General features: G+C 47.2%; 1 protein-coding gene across 1 annotated transcript in view; it reads right to left on the bottom strand.

The window, feature by feature from the left end:
• CHCHD6 (coiled-coil-helix-coiled-coil-helix domain containing 6) overlaps positions 1–18,018 on the bottom strand; it is a 257,547-nt gene that overhangs the window by 101,324 nt on the left and 138,205 nt on the right. Inside the window, exon 5 of the mRNA XM_041761570.1 lies at positions 17,308–17,391. Coding sequence (XP_041617504.1) covers positions 17,308–17,391 — 84 coding nt within the window. The remainder of the gene's footprint in view (positions 1–17,307; positions 17,392–18,018) is intronic.

An 18,018-nucleotide genomic window follows, 5' to 3' on the forward strand; every position in this document is an offset into this window, starting at 1 on the left:
GCTGGTGCAGGAGGGCAACAAGGTCATGGCTCTCTGGGAGAAGCCATCCCACCCATTTAGTGGTGATGGCTGCCAGGGAGTGCAGAGCCAGCAAAGCAGGATGGACAGCTGAGGTCTTATCATCGCACTCCAGCCAGACCCAGCCCTGCAGATTAGGTTCCTCTGGCTGACCAACTTGAACTAGTGCTCAGTTGAACTGGCATCTTGCACCCCGAATCAATAGCAATAGTCAGGATGGGAACTGAGTGCACAGGAGGTCTCTCTGACCTCAGACAATGAAGTATTCCTTCCTCAGCACTCACTCTGCCAACACCACTGGTGATATCAGTGAGGCATGCAGTGAAAAATGGACCTGAAAGAAGGAACAGATGCAGCAAGGCAGGGAGAGAAAGGGAAAAAGACAAACCTTGTACTTAATGCACTTGAGCAATCACTAGGTTTTGTTCTGGCGACGCGGGAAGAGCAAGCAGCACTGTGGCCTTGTACCGTTTCCAGCACGGTTTCTCATCCAGAGATGACATGGCTTAGGTAGCCTCTATGCAATCTCTCAATAGAGACATGCTGCAGCCTAAAACACTTTGCAACGCACAATGTTTCCATGTGCTGGGAAATGGGGGTACACAGAAGTGCTCATATGGCCGTGGCTTTTTATGACTAGTTGCATCCAGGCAAGCGGCAAGAAGAGCTGACTCGGTATTATAGACTTCTGTCACTCCTCTCCAGAAGGAGAGATAGCAGGCCCAACCAAAAAAATACATGCCCAACCTGACAAACACGCTAAGATGTGACTTTAGAACAAAGGAAGGAAGAACCAAGGCTAGGACTGCGTGGGAAATTAGCAGTACCTTTCCTCAGGCACACTACTGCCCAGGGAAAGAGTCAGTGGTGATAGGGGCAGCATCTCAGGGCTGTCTCATCTGGCACCTAGGCTTTAGAAGACAGGGATGAAGACTTGGGCTCTCCAAAGAAACAAGGTGCTGGACCTAAGTCTAGCCTCCAGGGAGTAGGTGTTGTGTGATCTCAGAGTTCCTAACCGCTCAGGAAATGGAAAGTCTAAACCTGGGAGTGCCTGGGGTCCTTGCACTGGAATAAAGATTCTAATGAATTCCAGGCATTAAAACAGCATTTCTCCAATAGTGGTCTAGGAAGCACCCATGTTAGCATCACCTGTATGTGCTCCTTAACGTGTTGGAGCTGCAGGCCCCACCTGGTCTATGACTCCCCAGGTACCTTGGGTGACCATGAGGCCCACAATGTTGTTCTACGACGGGGTCTCCCGGCTCAGCACTGTCAACATAATTCCTTGTTGTGGGGTCGTCCTGAGCACTATAGGGTGGTTAGCAGCATCTCTGACCTCTACCCCCTAGTGCCAATAGCACCCTGCCCCAGTCATGACAGGCAATAGGTCTAGACATCACCAAATATCCTCTGGATGCCAAAATCACCCCTGTCACAAAGCATTCCTCTATTAGAAAAGGAAGCTAATGAGGGATAGGAGCCTTTGAAAACTCATTTCTGAGAAATACAATCATAAATTATCTCAATAAGGGAGAAAGGGAAGGAGAGCTGTCCTCAGGGCCAACACATCTAAAGATCATGACATGCCCCTGTTTGTTACTCCTTCGAGAGGCATGTCAGATTTCCTGGGGAGGGAGGGCAGGGAGTGCAAGAGTGTAGAGGGGATTCCTGCCATGTGTATGTGGGAGTGGGAGCCCTGGGAGACCCTGATCTATGGGGTCACCACATCTCGCAGGTCAGGGAGGGCACAGGATCCACTAGGAACACTAAGGAATGGCCCAGGCTGCAAGAACAAGGTCTGGAAAGCTAAGGCCCAGGCAAACTGAGACATCTGGAAAATATTAAGGACAAAAAAAGGGCTTTTAAAATTGGATCAGGAGCTATAGGAACAAGAAGGGATAGGCCCATATTGGGGTGAAAGGTGTTCAGTTAATAGATGACAGAGAGAAAGAACTATAAACTCCCATTTTCTATCAAGGAGAACAATCTTCAGACTGAAAAGGGTAAATCAAACACTGATATGAGGGAATTGAAACGTGAGACGGAGAAGAGATTGTGAGAGAACATCTAGTCACACTAAATGAATTCAAATCTCCTGATCAGATGAATCACATCTCAGCTCTGAATTAACGTACAGAAGAGACACGCTCGTTGCTGGCAATCTCAAGAACTCAGAGAAAATGAGAAGATGCCTGAGACGAGACAACGTCCAATTTAGCAAAGGGGAGAAAAGGTGGATTTTTGCAAATGACAGATTGGTGAGCTAGACACAGATCCCTGAGAGAATTCTATGGTCTAAGTATTTGGAAATGGAAGTCACGGCCATCAGAAGGAAGCCCAGGCTGGTAGGAAACAAGACATCCAGACACAGTGCTTTTGTCATAAAGTCATTACATTGCCTAGAACGATGGAGACACCACCCAAAGTGATGGGGGACACTGTCTAGGAGTGATGGGACACTGCCTACAGTGACAGAGATACTCACTGTCCAGAGTGATGGGGACATTATCCAGAGTGATGGGGTCACTGCCTACCGTGATGGAGATACTCACTGTCCAGAGTGATGGGGACACTGCCTAGAGTGTAGGGGCATATGGACCAGAGTGAAAGAGACACTGTCCAGAGTGACAGGGACACCACCCAGTGTGAATGGGGCCACTGCCTAGAGTGTAGGGACAGATGGACCAGAGCGACAGGAACACTGTCCAGAGCGATAGGCACACCACCCAGAGTGATGCGGACACTGCCCAAAGTGATGGGGCCACTGCCTAGAATGTATGGACAGATGGAACAGAGTGACAGAGACACTGCCCAGAGTAACAGGGACACCACCCAGTGTGATGGGGCCACTGCCTAGAGTGTAGGGACAGATGGACCAGAGTGATAGAGACACTGCCCAGAGTAACAGGGACACCACCCAGTGTGATGGGGCCACTGCCTAGAGTGTAGGGACAGATGGACCAGAGTGATAGAGACACTGCCCAGAATGATACACACACCACCCAGACTGATGGGGACACTGCCCACAGTGTAGGGACACCACCCAGACTGATGGGGACACTGCCCAGAGTGATGGAGACACTGCCCACAGTGTAGGGACACCACCCAGACTGATGGGGACACTGCCCACAGTGAATTCTACTCAGTGAGATTCTGCCCCATGCTATACCTGTGGGAGGACCAAATGTAGAAGGGACCTGGAATAGCACTCCCATTCTTCAAAGTCTGAAGAGTGAGGACAGATGGCTGACCACAGAGTGTGACACCTTCCTTCTGACTCAGCATCGTTATCCATGACTTAAGGGAAGGAGTGGCAGCACACTGATCAGATCTGCTGATGACATGAGGTTCAGAGGGAGACCCAATATATTGGATGGGTAACAGGATCTAAATACATCTCAAAAGCTAAGGACAGACTTGTCCACTCAATAGGATGAACATTAACAGGGATAGGGTTAAGGTTCTGTCCCTGGGTCCCAAACCTGCAGCCATATGCATGCAGAACAAGGCAGTGTGTAGAGAGCCCCACAGCACGCACAAAGCCCAAGGGAGCTGAGCCCAAGTGAGACAGCCAAAAGCAGCTCAGACAGTGCTTCCAGGGGTAATGTTCCTCTGGGAGGGTCTGTGGGGGTGACAGCTCAGTCCTATCCCACCCCTATCCCTAGCGCTTTCGTATGCTGGCTTCAGTTCCAGGGCTCATAGGGACAGGGACATGCTAAAACTGACCAAAAGAACGGTTAGATTGCCCCCACCACCACCAATGTGAGGAAAGCCTGAGAGAACCAGGGTGACAGCTTCACTGAGGAAGGACAGGAGGGAGGCTAGTCCTCACCTCTCTGGCATACCACACAGGTTCATCCTATTTGGCTCTGTGACAGCTGCTACTCCAGAGGGTGTGAACAGAACCAGGGGGTTGTAGTTACATGCAGGACACTTGAGCTGACTCCAAAATGATGAACAACTCCAGCTGTCCATTAACAGCATGGATCATCTGAGAAGGAGGGGGCACGGCTAACATCTACGCACGGTATGACAGGCACATTCACGAGTCGTCTCATTCAGTCCTTAGCAACAATCCAATAAGGTTGTTCCTCATTCCCTGAAGAATGAGGAACCCAGGCTCACAGAAGTCAACTGATTTGCCTGAGGTCACATAGTTAGCAAGAGCTGAGGTAAGCAGTCAGACCCCAGGGTGAACCCCAATCCCATGCTTTTCCAACTTGCAGTGTCCAGTCAGGGGCTAACTTAATCAGCAGCTGGGGAAACAAATAGGAGAACATCCTATGTCAGGTAAGAGTCCCTCCAGGCTAGAAAATCAATAGTGATTATAGTGCATAAATGAGCCTTCTTAAAGCAATGAACATGATCACTTAATTAGTAATGAAAAAGTACAAATTCAAAAGACCAATTTTTGCCCATTAAATTAACAAACTTAAAAACCAATGAAAATGGGGAAGGGCAAGCTTTAAGTTTACCACCTAATAAGAAAACAAAAACTCAGGGACACCTGGGTGGCTCAGTCAGTTGAGCATTTGCCTTCAGCTCAGGTCACGATCTCAGGTCCTGGGGATCGAGCCCCACATCTGCTCCACAGGGAGTCTGCTTCTCCCTCTGCCCCTCCCTCTGCTCATGCTCCCTCGCTCCCTCTCTCTCTCTCAAAATTTATTTAAAATCTTTAAAAAAAAGAAAACAAAAAAATCATATGAAGAGGCAGTTCTCAAAAGAAGAACTACAAGAGAAGGTGCTTGGCCATATTAATAATTAAAGAAATGTAAACATTTTAGAGGTTGATAAAAGGCTGTGATGGTATATGTGTGTGTGTGGGGGGGACTCTCAAATCATTTTGTTGATATATATTTCTGAAGAGAAATTTGGATGTCTACATTAAATTTAATTGTGAAAAGAACCCCAAATGTCCATTAACAGGAAAATGGTTACATAAATAATGGTTAAATACATAAATAATGCTGATCCCTGCCATGTGGGTAGATCTGATGGACAAAGAGAAGTGATATGCAAAGTTGTCTAAGATGTATTATTAGGTGCAGGAGGCAAGTTAGCAAAGAATAAACTAAGGACCCCAACTGTAAAAACCAAACCAGGTCTGTGTTCTTCACAGAAATAAGGCTGACAATCCCAGGGGATGGTTAGAAGCACATTTACCAGGGTTCTTTGGAGAGTTGGGACCACAATTTGCATGCTTTCATAGTGCTTGGACTTCTCACAAATATCCATTACGTTTGTAATTAATTTTAAAAAGAAAGAGGAAAACAGCCCATGTTGCTGAAGGAAGGGAGGGTGGTGTCATTATATACTGCAAACGGGAGTGCACCCTGCTACTACCCCCACTGTATGGCAGTCTAGCAAGATGTAATCCCAAGCCTGAAGGATGGACAGTCGATGGCCTAGCAACTACAATTCTAAATAGTTTTCCTAAGAAAAAAGCTGAATTCAGGCAGCTTAAAGGATAAGCTTTTTTTTTTCTAATAGGAAAAGCCTAGAGCAACATAACAATGCAGTGATAGGAAAGAGTAGATTATGGAAGAGTAGATTATGGGACATTCATAATAAGGAGTAGTACATAACTAATTAAGTGTAGAAACAGATTTGATGGGGAAATGGTTCATTATAGATTTGAGTTTTAAAATGACTCCTAAAGAACATCATGGTTATGTTCTCATTTTTGCAAATACAGCCAGGGTGAAGGGTAGTGATCTCCTCCTCCACAGAGTCAAAAATCCATATATGATTTTCAACTACCCCAAAATTTAACTACTAGTAGCCTACTGTTGACCAGAAGTCTTACCAGCAACACGGATAGTCGATCAATACATATTTTGTATGTTATATGTTATATACTCACAATAAAGCTAAGGAAAAGATAATGTTGAGAAAATCATTAAGAAAATACATTTACAGTACTGTATAGTAAAAAATCTGTGTATTAGGGGACCCATGAAGTTCAAACCCATATTGTTCAAGGGTCAACCGTATTATAACATGGCCAATATAACCGTAACAGAAACAGGTTTTGGCAGTGTCCACCAAGAGGCTAATGATCGTTACTTCTCTAGCTGGGGGGTCTGACTTGGTAAATCTGATTTTATCCTTTGGGCTTATCTGAAAATTCTGGTTTTTCTACTGTCAACATGTGCTACTTAAGAAATGATATAAGCAGGGCACCTAGTTGGCTCAGTGGGTTAAGCACCTGACTGTAGATTTCACCTCAGGTCCTGATCTTAAGGTCATGAGACTGAGCCTTGTGTCAGGCCCTGTGCTGGGCTTGGAGCCTGCTTAAGATCCCCCCACCCCTCTGTCTTTCTCTCTCTATCTCTCGCCCTCTGCCCCACCCCACTCTCAAAAGAGAGAGAGAGAGAGAGAGAAGTATGAGGGAATGCTGCCCCACAGCTGGATAAGGGTGCCAAGCACCAAGGCAGGATTTTTATAATGGACAGGTATGGCTTCCCTACCAGCACCAAGCACAGGGGTGGCTCAAAGGGTTATACTCCAAGAACCACCTCCACCAACTTCCATGCACCTAAGTCCAAAGTGCTGCTGACTTCTCCGGGCTGTCATCTGTTCTGAGCTGCCATGTTAGGCATCTATGTCTCTCAGGCACTGAGTTTGCTCTGGGGACAATACAGTGAGCTAGGTTAGGTGGCAGCCCTGTACAGAAGGAGCAGCAGGAAATGATAAAGAAGGTCTCTGGGGTGATCCTAATGTCATGAGAAAGGCCACATGGCCAGAGAGCATGCCAGGCTCAGGAATCCCAGCTTTCTTCTGAATGCCTCAAGGAGTCATTGATGGGCTTTAGAAATGTTCCTTCTGCAACAAGGAGATACCAGATCACAGGTGGAGGGTCTGGTTAAAAGGACACCAGTGGAGAGATGATGGTTTCAGTTCAACACAGAGATGACCAAGGGGTGACCATTGTGGCAAGAGAACAAAGGAAGAACAGGAGCTATTAGCTTGGTAACAGGATAGGACCGGGTCATCAGGGCAGTGGGAACAGCAGAGCGCCAACAGGGAGAGATCAAAGGGTAACCCCAGATTTGTCTGCAGCATCCCACCATCATCATGGCCAAGGGCTGAAGGAAAGGCCCAAAGGAATTCCCTCGGTCAAACTGAGCTGATCAAAGCTGGAAAAAGATGAGTAGAGAAGGAAAGGAAAGGAAAGTGAGAGGCCAAAGAGTGTCTATTTAATTGGAATTATTTGTTTAACTGGGTCTTTTCCAGCAGGGATAGGTGGTAACCTGCATACATGATGGACAGGCACTTCTGCTCTTCAATCCATAAGGACCTATTTAGGAGACTAAATTTGCTGGGAGAAAACCAACAGACAATAACCACATCACAGGAAGTGCTGCATGCAGCATTAACATGCAGCTGCTGCCAGGCACAGTGCAGAAACCACTTCAGGAGGAGATACTGAGCTTAAAAGGACCCTAGCAACAGTAATGGAGGGAGTGACATAAATCTGCAGCCATGAACAGCAATTTAACCACTGAGGTTAGCCCTCTCCCCACATGATCATTTCACCTCCTAATGAAGTAGGCGGTTGGTTCTTCCCTTCTCTGGATCAGGTTCTACACCACGAAGGAGAAAGATGGGAATATAAACCTAAGGAGTTTTTGCAACAAGTCACTGGCATAAAAGAGGGGATAGGGTCTATTCTGAGTGACAAAAGACTTAGTCTTAAAAGACTAAGAACTTGGACAGCCCGGGTGGCTCAGCGGTTTAGCGCCACCTTCAGCCCAGGGCGTGATCCTGGAGACCCAGTATCGAGTCCCATGTCAAGCTCCCTACATAGAGCTGCTTCTCTCTCTGCCTGTGTCTCTGCCTCTCTCTCTGTCTCTCATGAATAAATAAAATATTTTTTTAAAAAAGACTAAGAACCGGGATCCCTGGGTGGCGCAGTGGTTTGGCGCTTGCCTTTGGCCCAGGGCGTGATCCTGGAGACCCGGGATCGAATCCCACATCAGGCTCCCGGTGCATGGAGCCTGCTTCTCCCTCTGCCTATGTCTCTGCCTCTCTCTCTCTCTCTCTGTGACTATCATAAATAAATAAAAAATTAAAAAAAAAAAAGACTAAGAACCAATTATAATGTGGCAACTCCAGTGGATCCTGACTTACACCAGCAACACACACACACACACACACACACACACACACCCCACTGGGAAAAGGTATTTTTGGGGAAATCAATGTTAATTCTCTGAAGCAAGATAACAATATTGTAGTTATATAAGAAAATGTCCATACTTTTCAAAAACACATACTGAAGTATGTAGAGGGAAATGTCATGGTCACTGAGATTTGCTTCAAAGCAAAGAACAAAGAGAAAAATAAATAAATATGAGAAAATGTGGCAAAATTGTTAAGTTTGGGGGACAGGGACAGAGAGGTTCATTATAGTATTTTAGTCCTCTGCTTAGTGTAAATTCCATCATAGATCTTAGATCTTTTGTTTTAAAGTTTATTTATTTGAGAGACAGAGAGAGAGTGCATGCATGAGTGTGAGCAGGGGGGAGGGGCGAGGGAGAAAATCCCAAGCCAACTCCTCACTGAGTGCGGAACCTGACATGGGGCTGGATCTCACAACCCTGAGACCTTGACCTGAGCTGAAACCAAGAGTTGGAAGCTTAAGCAACTGAGCCACCCAGGCACCTCCACTGTAGATCATTTCAATGCAATTTCAAACAGTACTCTGAGCGGCGGACGGATGAACAATCAATCCCTGCATTTAGCCTGCCTGGGCCCATGGACAGCAAACGGACTGCTATGATCCCAAATCCTTCATGTGACAACTGCTGCCAGTTTCAAAGCCTGTTTCTTTGCCTATACAATGGGAATGGTAACAGTTCCTACCTCGTGGGACTGTTTTGCAAATGTGATGAATGAGAACACGTGATGCACTTGGGATACACCTGGCACTTTGACAACAACAATTCAAACAAGATCAGTTGCCATTTTATCAGTCAGCTTCCTGGGTCACTGTGTAGGTCAAAAGGAGGCAATTCAGATGAGGTGTTTGGCTAGTGCTTTGCATATGGGGGAATACTCAGCAAATGTTAGCTACTGAGCACCAAGAAAACCAGCTTCAGAGACAGAGAGTTTATTAGCAATACTCTTATCAATTCATTTAATTCTCAATACTATCCTGCAAGATAAGAACTACTATTCCTGTTTTACAGACATGGATTCAGAAGACTTGTCTAAATCTTGGACCTGGAGTAGAATGGCTGTGAAACCTTGCACCATACCTTAACCTCTCTGAGCATCCTTATTTTCCTTTATGATAAACAGCACCCCCCAAACCTAAGTGACATAACTCAGGCACTGTACATAGCAAAGAGGAGTCGTGCAGCCTGTTCAGCAGGGCCCTGGCACAGACATCTATCCCAGGGAAGCCTGACCTCAAGGCCCAGGAAAGCCACAGCCTCTCCACATGTCCCACAGAGTAGTCTCTGCTCCCCCCTCACCTCAGAGGTTACTATGAGATAAAAGAGAGAACTTCTGAGAAGATGGGACCTGTAGCAAACAGACCAGAAGTAGCGTACAGAGTAGATGCAGGGAATGCAGGACCATGAGGCAGTGGCAGTGGAGGTGACAGGGGTGGGGGGTGGAGGTGGTGGCGGGACCCAAGATTCGAAAGCATCTACCTCCAGAGCCTGTGGTTAACCCTTACTCTTACCCTACGGTGGAAAAACTGTAAGACTCATGGACACAGCTGCAAGGAACCTGAGTCCTAGTTATACTATTAATTAGCTATGTGACCTCTGGGGACAATAGGAACAACAGCAGTTATATTATTAGATCTGGCTGGTAGCAGTAATAGCAGGTACTAAGATATATATTACAATGGACTAGGTCCTATGTCATGTCCTTTATTATCTTGAAAATGTAATTACTACTGTCCCCATTGTAAAGATGAAAACTCCCAAGGCTCCAGGGCTTAAGTGACTTGATCTTGCCTATAAAGCCAGCAGGTGGTAAAGTTGTAATTCAAACCCAGGTCCCTTTAGATCTAAAAACCCAGTGCTTGCAGCCATACAAGTGATTCTCAAACCACTTAGCTGCCTTGGGGCCCTTTTCTTATCTGTGAAAATAATTGGGTTGGATCAATGGTTCTCTATTTCTTTGTTTCCTCATCAAAAGAACTGGGTCCTACCAGCACAGGTACAAAAAGCCCATTCTCTCTAAGAAAGGCTGTCCTAAACCTCTAAGTAGTATGTTCTTTCACTTATCACTTACAGTACCCTGTTAAGAACACACAAAATGGCCATTTTTATGCTGCTACCATTATGAAGAAGCAGTACTGGTTGGGTTACAGGTGTGTGGGTGTCCTTCTCTAGCCACTAGGGAAGAACGTCTGGACTCAACAATCTTCACAAGTCCTTTGGGCTCAGAGCAGTTGCTCAGCAGGTAAAGAACTGCTCCTCACAATGATCAGTGGTGGGCTCCTTCCCAAACAGGCCACTTTCTTGCCACATTGCTTTCAGGTCACTGTTATCTGTTCCCTCCTCTGAATACTCTGGCAGCTTCTCTCTGGGGGGCATGTCACACTGGGAATACTTGCCATGCCTCAGTCTTGCATCCTAAGTGGTGAGCCTCTCTCTGGCTCTCTGGTACCGATGTCAAGCCTGCTCCCCACCAAGCAGGAAAAGCAAGTTTCCACCAAGCAAGTCTCCCCACACTCAGGAAAAATGCCTGTGGTTAGCAGTTCCTCTAATAAGACATACTGCTCACTCAACACTGAGCTGGAAGTCACTCCACCTCTGGAGCCACAAGGCCATTCCTCTAAGAACACTCCTCTGGGGTGAAGGTAGCCCTTCCTGTTGCATGCCTTCTGACCCCCGTTGGGACCCATCTTCCACTGGACCCATCAGGGACACATTACGAATTCTCCTCCCATAAATACGAGAGAGTCACTCCCTCTTAAGTCAGTAATGTTCTCCCTTTGATGAAAGTTCTTGAAAGAATGGTCTACACCCGTTTCCTCCACTTCTCTCATTCACTGCGGCCCTAACTCCACACACAACTCAGCTTTGTTCTACATGGCAATACTGGAAAGGCTCTCTCAGGATAACTTACATGTCCTTCAAGAGGCAATTAAGGGGCCTCTCCTCTAGCCCTCCGTGGCCTGTAGCATTTGGCATTGTTAACCACATTCTCTGGAACTTTTCTTCCTGAGCCGATTTGGGAGGCAGCGTGGCGTGGTGGGAAGAGCAGAGACTTCAGAGCTCTGACTTCATCCATCAGCTACATGGTTTCTGGCAGCTCATTTAACCTGATTCCCAGTTTCTTCATTTGTAAAATGTATAACATAATCTACCTTGCAGGGTTGCTGCAAGGATTAGCAATAATTTATGTAAAAGAGCCTGGGACATAGCAGATGCTCATAACATCATGGTGGCTGTCATCTTGAGGGACACAGAACTCCATGTCTGACACTTTCAGTTATCTGTTGGCCATCTCTACCTTGTATGTGCAGGTCTAGAATTAAACTCACAACCTTCCCCAAGTGTCGTGGCTTACTTGAATTTTTTTCTTTCTCCTTAATGGCACCATTATTCTTCTGGATATTCAAGTGCAACTCTTTCTCCAGCTGACAGCTCTTCGAGAACTCCCAACATTATCCCAAAGGAAGGCTAACTGGTTAGCCAGTCATCTGGGGTCCTTCATGATGTGATCCCAATCTATTTTTATAGCTTCCCAACCCACCGCCAATGGTCACATGGAAGCACCTGGGTGGGGGTCTCTGTCCCAAATCCCTACATTCTTCATGTCCTGCTCTGTGGGCTGCCCGCTCCATACTGCTCATTCTCCAAACACAGCTTCCACCAAGAAGCTTTCCTCCCTCTCCCGGAACCCCCACTGCGTCACTGTTTCCTGCTTGCGCATACATACTTTCTTTATTCTTGCAAACATCTACTGGGCACCTATTCTGTACCAGACACTGCATCCCCAGCCCTTGGTGATGAATCACCCTCAATGAATCAGACCAGGGAGGACTCTGAGCTTCCAGGCCTTTATAGTCTGGAAGGAGAAACAGTCACAGATGCCAACAGCCACACAATAGCATAGTGAGTGCTAGAACACACAAGGGGCACAGGGCCTAGGGAAGTGCAGAGAGAGAGAGAGAGAGAGAGAGAGGTAGCTGAAATGGCTGGTACCTAAAGGCAGATCTGCCTTCCTCAGCTATATCCGACTTTGTATCAAGTAGAACATGCTAACAGAAAAGTTCAAAACCTCTCAGCATGGCTTGATGAATTCTCATCACTGAACCCACCTGTGTAACTAGCACCCACATCAAGAAAGGGAGTTTTACCCCGCCCTACAAGCCCCCACCCCCCACATATTCTCTTCCTCATTACTTCCCCCAATGGTAGCAATTATCCCACTTCCTAACACCACAGATCAGTTCCACTGTGTTCAAACTTCATGTAATACAACATCCATGCAATGTATATGTATTCTATGGCTGGCCCTTCTGTGTGGTGTTCTGTTGATGTGAGTCACCAATATTGCTGCCTGTGGCCACAACCAGTTCATTCTCATGCCCGACTGGGCCTCCACAGTAACGACTACTGTGATTTATCTATTCCCCTGTTGACAGTTGGGGTGATTGTGAATGATCCTGCAGGGAACATTCTACAGTTTTTGTTTGGTTTTTCAGTGAACCTATGGACACATTTCTGTTGGGCACAGAATTGCCAAGTCATAGGGTAAGCCTGTGTTCAGTTTTAACAGACAATGGGTAATAGTTTTCTATGGTGGCTTCACCAATTTACCTCCCTGCCAGCAGTATGGAGGGCCTGGGCTAACCACAGCCTTGCCAGCACCTGGCAGTGTCCACTATTCCCACATCACCCATTCTACTGAGTACATATGGTGCTGCCTTATGGCTGCAACTATATTTCCTCGACATGTGTGAGGCCAGGCCCTTTCCATGTGTTCCTGACCAGTGGGCTACCTTCTCTTTGTAAAGCAGAATCCTCCACATTTAACTCCTCTTCCTTTGCGTCATAGAGCAGCTCCTATTTTCCTGAACAGACTCCGACTGACACCCCCAGGGACACCAGGCAGGGGGCTGTTTAGTGCTGTCACTGAGAAAGCTGCAGGCTTGGCAGGATCACATGACAGTTGTTCCTTAAAAAAAGAAAGCCAGAGTAGAAGCAAAGAGAAAAAAACAAGAAAAGGGCTGACTGTTCACATATCAATGTTGGGATGGCATATGCATCCAACAGGGGCAGGAACAGACATTTACATTCTGGGGGAAAGAGCCTGAGATCCAGGAAGAACACACATATTTCTCAGGTTCTCCCTTTCTCCCTGCCTCCAGTCTGTGAAGCTACACCCCCAAAATGCACTCCTCACGTTGTAGTTGCTGAGTTTGAGAAAAGTGAGACCATTTTTACAGGGCTGGCAGGTCTGCTGGCAGGAAGCTGGCACTCAGGCATCCTCCTACCTGGGATCCCATTCCTCACATCTCCTTCCCCTCCCAAACTGTGCTGTGAATTCCCTGAGGTAGGAATCACAACTGTCAGAACCATCTCTGTGCACTTAGCAGAATTAAATGAATTTGGAATTAATAAATGGCTATGCATTTATTAAAGAAAAGGAAAAGGATGGAAATGACATGAAACTGAAAACTCCTACATCAGATACTCATACACTAATGACCACTCATCCTCCAAAGGACTGGTAGGTTAGTCTTAAAATTCCTGTTTCAAAGATAAGACAGCTGAAGCTTTGGAACTTAAACTATTTGTTCAGGATCAGAAGGCTGGTAAATTATCGAGGGCTGGCCTAGGACTCTATGACTGGCTTGTTCCCCACCACCTCCCTGACCTGGCCCCATGGCTGAGGGCAGAAGACACACTCTTGGCCAGCCAGAGTGGTCAGCTTAATGGCTGCTGGGTTCAGAACCAGCTGGCCCCCAGGCTACCACCATAAGACAGAAGACGTGCTGGTTCAGGCGGGGCACAAGTCACCCTTAGCGGAAAGATAACTGAATCCAGGGGGAGCGCTGGAGAGGCCCACTCCCAGTTCTTTTGTTTCCTACAGGAAAACACAAAGGGCAGCTGAGCAAAGACTCTGGGAGGCCAGTGAGGATGGCAAAAGGTTCAGCAGCCACAGCTCTGACAGTCAAGGTGGTAGACAGCTTCACCTTCTGGACCCTACGCCCAACATACTGAAATGGAAGATGGCGCTGTTCTCTAACACTGAGAAACACCCAGTTGTGAGCACACATGGTTTCCATATTGCTTTGCACAGAGCCCTCTTCTACCCCTCTGCATACTGAATGACAGACAGACACTATGGCAGGCATCCAAGAAAAGCCCCGTGAAGCCTGGAGTGGAGGTTTCCACATCCCAGAGAGCAATCCGACCACTAATGATAATATCCATCTCAGCACACATACATCTGTGCACGTATACACACATTCACCCATTAAACCAAACCTGAAGCATTAGGACTTGAAAGAGGATTGCCAATAACCACTGTACACTACAGAGAGGAGCTAGCACTTGCCAGGCACCTGCACATGCCAACACCTTCCAGGCATCACCTCCTCTAATGACCCCATCATCACCTCAGGGTGCTGACCCCATCATACCCCCATTTTGTAGACAAGGAAACTGAGACATGAGGAGGGACAGCATGGCTGCAGAAGGCAGTGATACATTGCTGCATGCGGGCCCAGGCCCACTGTGAACACATGCTGCCCCTGCTTCACAGCCTGTGTCAACACCACATCTGGGATTTGCTTCCAGGTGCCATAAGACCCTCACTAGGCCCTAGTGCCCCCAGCAGCTCACTGCTCTCTGTGATGAAAGGAAAAACACTCATTTAGATCTTGCAGTGTGGGCATGAGGAACAATTACTCAGAAAGATTATAAAGCATAGGAGCCTTACAAAATATGATTTCCACACTCAAGAATAATCATCTAGGGAATAAATACTGTGGTACAAAGGGGTCAAGATGTCTCCTTCCCTTGAAAATGAGTCTGGATTCTGCACAGGATTTCCCTGCCGATCACAATGGGCCAGCACTCGGAAACCGTGTCCTACAAGCAGAAGGGCAGCAGGGTTCCAGCTGAGAGGCTGGTGCACAAAGCATGGCACTTCCTCAATCCCAGGCCTCTGTGTTCCCCATTCCAACCTTTTCTGGCCCCTGGCCACACTCCCAACTATTTTGGGTGGTCAAGGATGATTCAGCAGCTGTTCCAAGTTTCCCCCTAAACAGGTTTCCACCATCAATTTCTAAACTTAAGAGGAAATGGGGGAAAAAAAAGAAAAGAAAAGAGCCTGCTGATTGGAAGGCCCTTAAGCTGTGTGTACAGAAGCTGAAAATGTCAAGGTCTGAGAGTATTCAACAAATGAAAGCAGAATTATATAAAAGCAACAGCTAATAAAAAAGATTGTCGGATGCTGTGTTCTTCATCTTCTCAGCCATTACGGGAATAAAATTATCCACGGAGAAGATGGAAAATCTTTCTCAAGACTGGTGCAATTAAGCCTTAGAACTGTGCCTCTTTACGCCCCCTCTCCAGTGCCCCTTTTACCCCATGACCCCCACCCCTGTCTGCCTCACCAATCTCTAGTTCCTGGGATTTGGGAGGTGCTTTCCTTTTGTATATTATCACCAGCAAAATGCTAGTATTTCAGAGCCAGACAGGTGATCATGTTTTTGCACCTCCTTCTGGAAGCATTCAGTAACTTCACAATCATGTGAAGTTAAAATGAGGAAAACCTCATTTTAGAAAAATATGCCCACATCTGCATATGTAAGGAGTTTGGCTTCCCTGTAGGATGAGCGAACAAGCGAGTGGGGAAGAACAGATGAGAAGGAAGGGTTCATCCAGGAGAATTTCCTTTCCTTCAGCAAAGCAGAAAACAGGGCTGAAGGGGGAGAATTACAGTAGGGATGAGAAAAGAGAGTGACAAGGGGAAAACAGATTCAAGACAGGAAAAATGCTGGAAGGCTGCTGCCCTTCACCCCAAGCAGACACATACACACATGCTTCTAGGAGCCAAACCCAGAGAAAGAAATGCAAGAGAAGCGCAGCAGGAGACCACAGAATTGCACACATAACAACACACACACACAAAATCTGCGCTTATGAACATATGGGCAACCATGATAATTAAGAGCTATGGCTGGTGGAATGTTTTTACCCTTTTCCAGGGTCTCAAATCATAATCCTTGGCATTACAGCTACAGTCAAACCTGGGCAGGAGGCCGTCCCAGGAAACCCCTCCTTGTTAAGGCCCCCTCCGTCAGTGGCTCAGGGGGTCCCACTGGCCTTCCGGACTACGCTGCAACCGGCGGTGCTGTGCACTCACATCAGAATTCTGGATGTCCCCTAAACATCCTGCAGGAGGCAGGCAGGAGGCAGACAGGAGCATCCCCAGAGCGAGGGGGAGCATCCCTCTTGTCCCCAACAGCCTGGAAATCCAGAAATCCACATTTCCGCCAGCCTCCAGTGTGCCATGCCACAGGAGAAAACCCCTATGGAAATCAAGCCCCTCAAGCAAACTGTCAATTTCAAAGCTCCAAAAGCATGACAAATGATTCTCGAAGATTTGCCTGCAATAAGCTGATGGCTCAGGTTGCCTGGCATGCTGTCTCAGGCAGGAGGAAGAACAATATTTTTAAACCTCCCAGCCATCTCCTTCCACAGTTTAAGCCATTTCTTTGAAAAATCTGTCATGATCAACAAATTAACCACCCCCCCAAAAAAGTAAGCAAGTTACCAAATGAATTTTCAAGAGTCGTAGGTGTTAACAAAAAAAAGTAACAATGAGACGTCTTTGAATCTCATTCATTTCAAAGGCTTATCCCTAGAAAAGTAGGGAGTGTGTAGCCACGGTGCACTTTGATCTGCCCAACTCCCGGAAGAAAATCAGTAATACAACTTTAATATATTTGTGCAGCAGGACTTCACGTTATTATTATTTTTATCCAATGCAGCTTAACTAAAGTAAGAAAGGTAGGCTAGGTCTCAGCACCGCCCTGTGGTGAAAGTGAATTTTTTCTAAAACTGAACTATAGCACAGCCAGCAGCATTCACAAAAGGCGGGCAAATTAAAAACCAATTATCTCTGTGAATACAATTTATGGAAAGGGCAAGGGTGTGGTGCTCGCCACAAACAGGAGGGCAGGTCCACAGGGGGCTGGCTGCTGGGGTGAACAGGGAACTGGGAGTGCAGGCTCCTCTCTCCCCTACAGCCACAGCCACGAAGGACTCTGGTTCCAAAGGCAGCTGACACAAGCCTTACCTTCTTCTCAAGGCGCCCCAGCTGCTCCTTGTAGAAGGTGTCACGGCGGCTCAGCTCTGCCTCCCGGCTCTCCAGCTCCCTGGCCTAGTGGGGAGAGAACAAAGCTCGAATTAGCCAGCAGCAGCTGGGCTGAGCTGTGGGGAGGAACAGGGGGGGAGAGGGGGCACGGGGGCTCTGTTCACAGAGACATCGGCCATGCAAGCAGCAGTGACCAGGAGCCGCAAACCTATGTTAGGCCAGGTCACGTATGTACCGTGAGGTGTTTAGTCTTCACCAGAGAACCTCAAGCTGCACAGCTGCTAGAGTCATTTCACAGAAGACCGGTGATGTCTACCAAGTGCTTCCTATGTGCCAAGTACTGGCCCAAGTGCTTCCCACAGACTTTCTCACTTGAACCTCACAATACCCCTAAAAGGTAGACAGGATTATTATGATGTCCTTGTAGGAGAAGAAATGGAGAGGCTATGTAACTGTCCCGGCTCACAGCTGTGAGGGAGGAACTGGGATTTGAACCCCAGCAGGTGCAGGGCCAGACTGCAGAGCTGCACGGCCTCACGGCCACACAGCCCAGAAGGACCAGAACTGTTCCTTGGCCACAGAGTCCTCACCCCTGGCACCAGACCGTGCCACTGACTCACACATGAGCCCCCGGAGGCAGGGATGCTAGAATATCCTTCTTCTGGCAAGGCAAACTCCCTGCTCCAGGGGTCA

This window comes from Vulpes lagopus, chromosome 7 (genome assembly GCF_018345385.1).
Source record: "Vulpes lagopus strain Blue_001 chromosome 7, ASM1834538v1, whole genome shotgun sequence".
NCBI lineage: Eukaryota > Metazoa > Chordata > Mammalia > Carnivora > Canidae > Vulpes > Vulpes lagopus.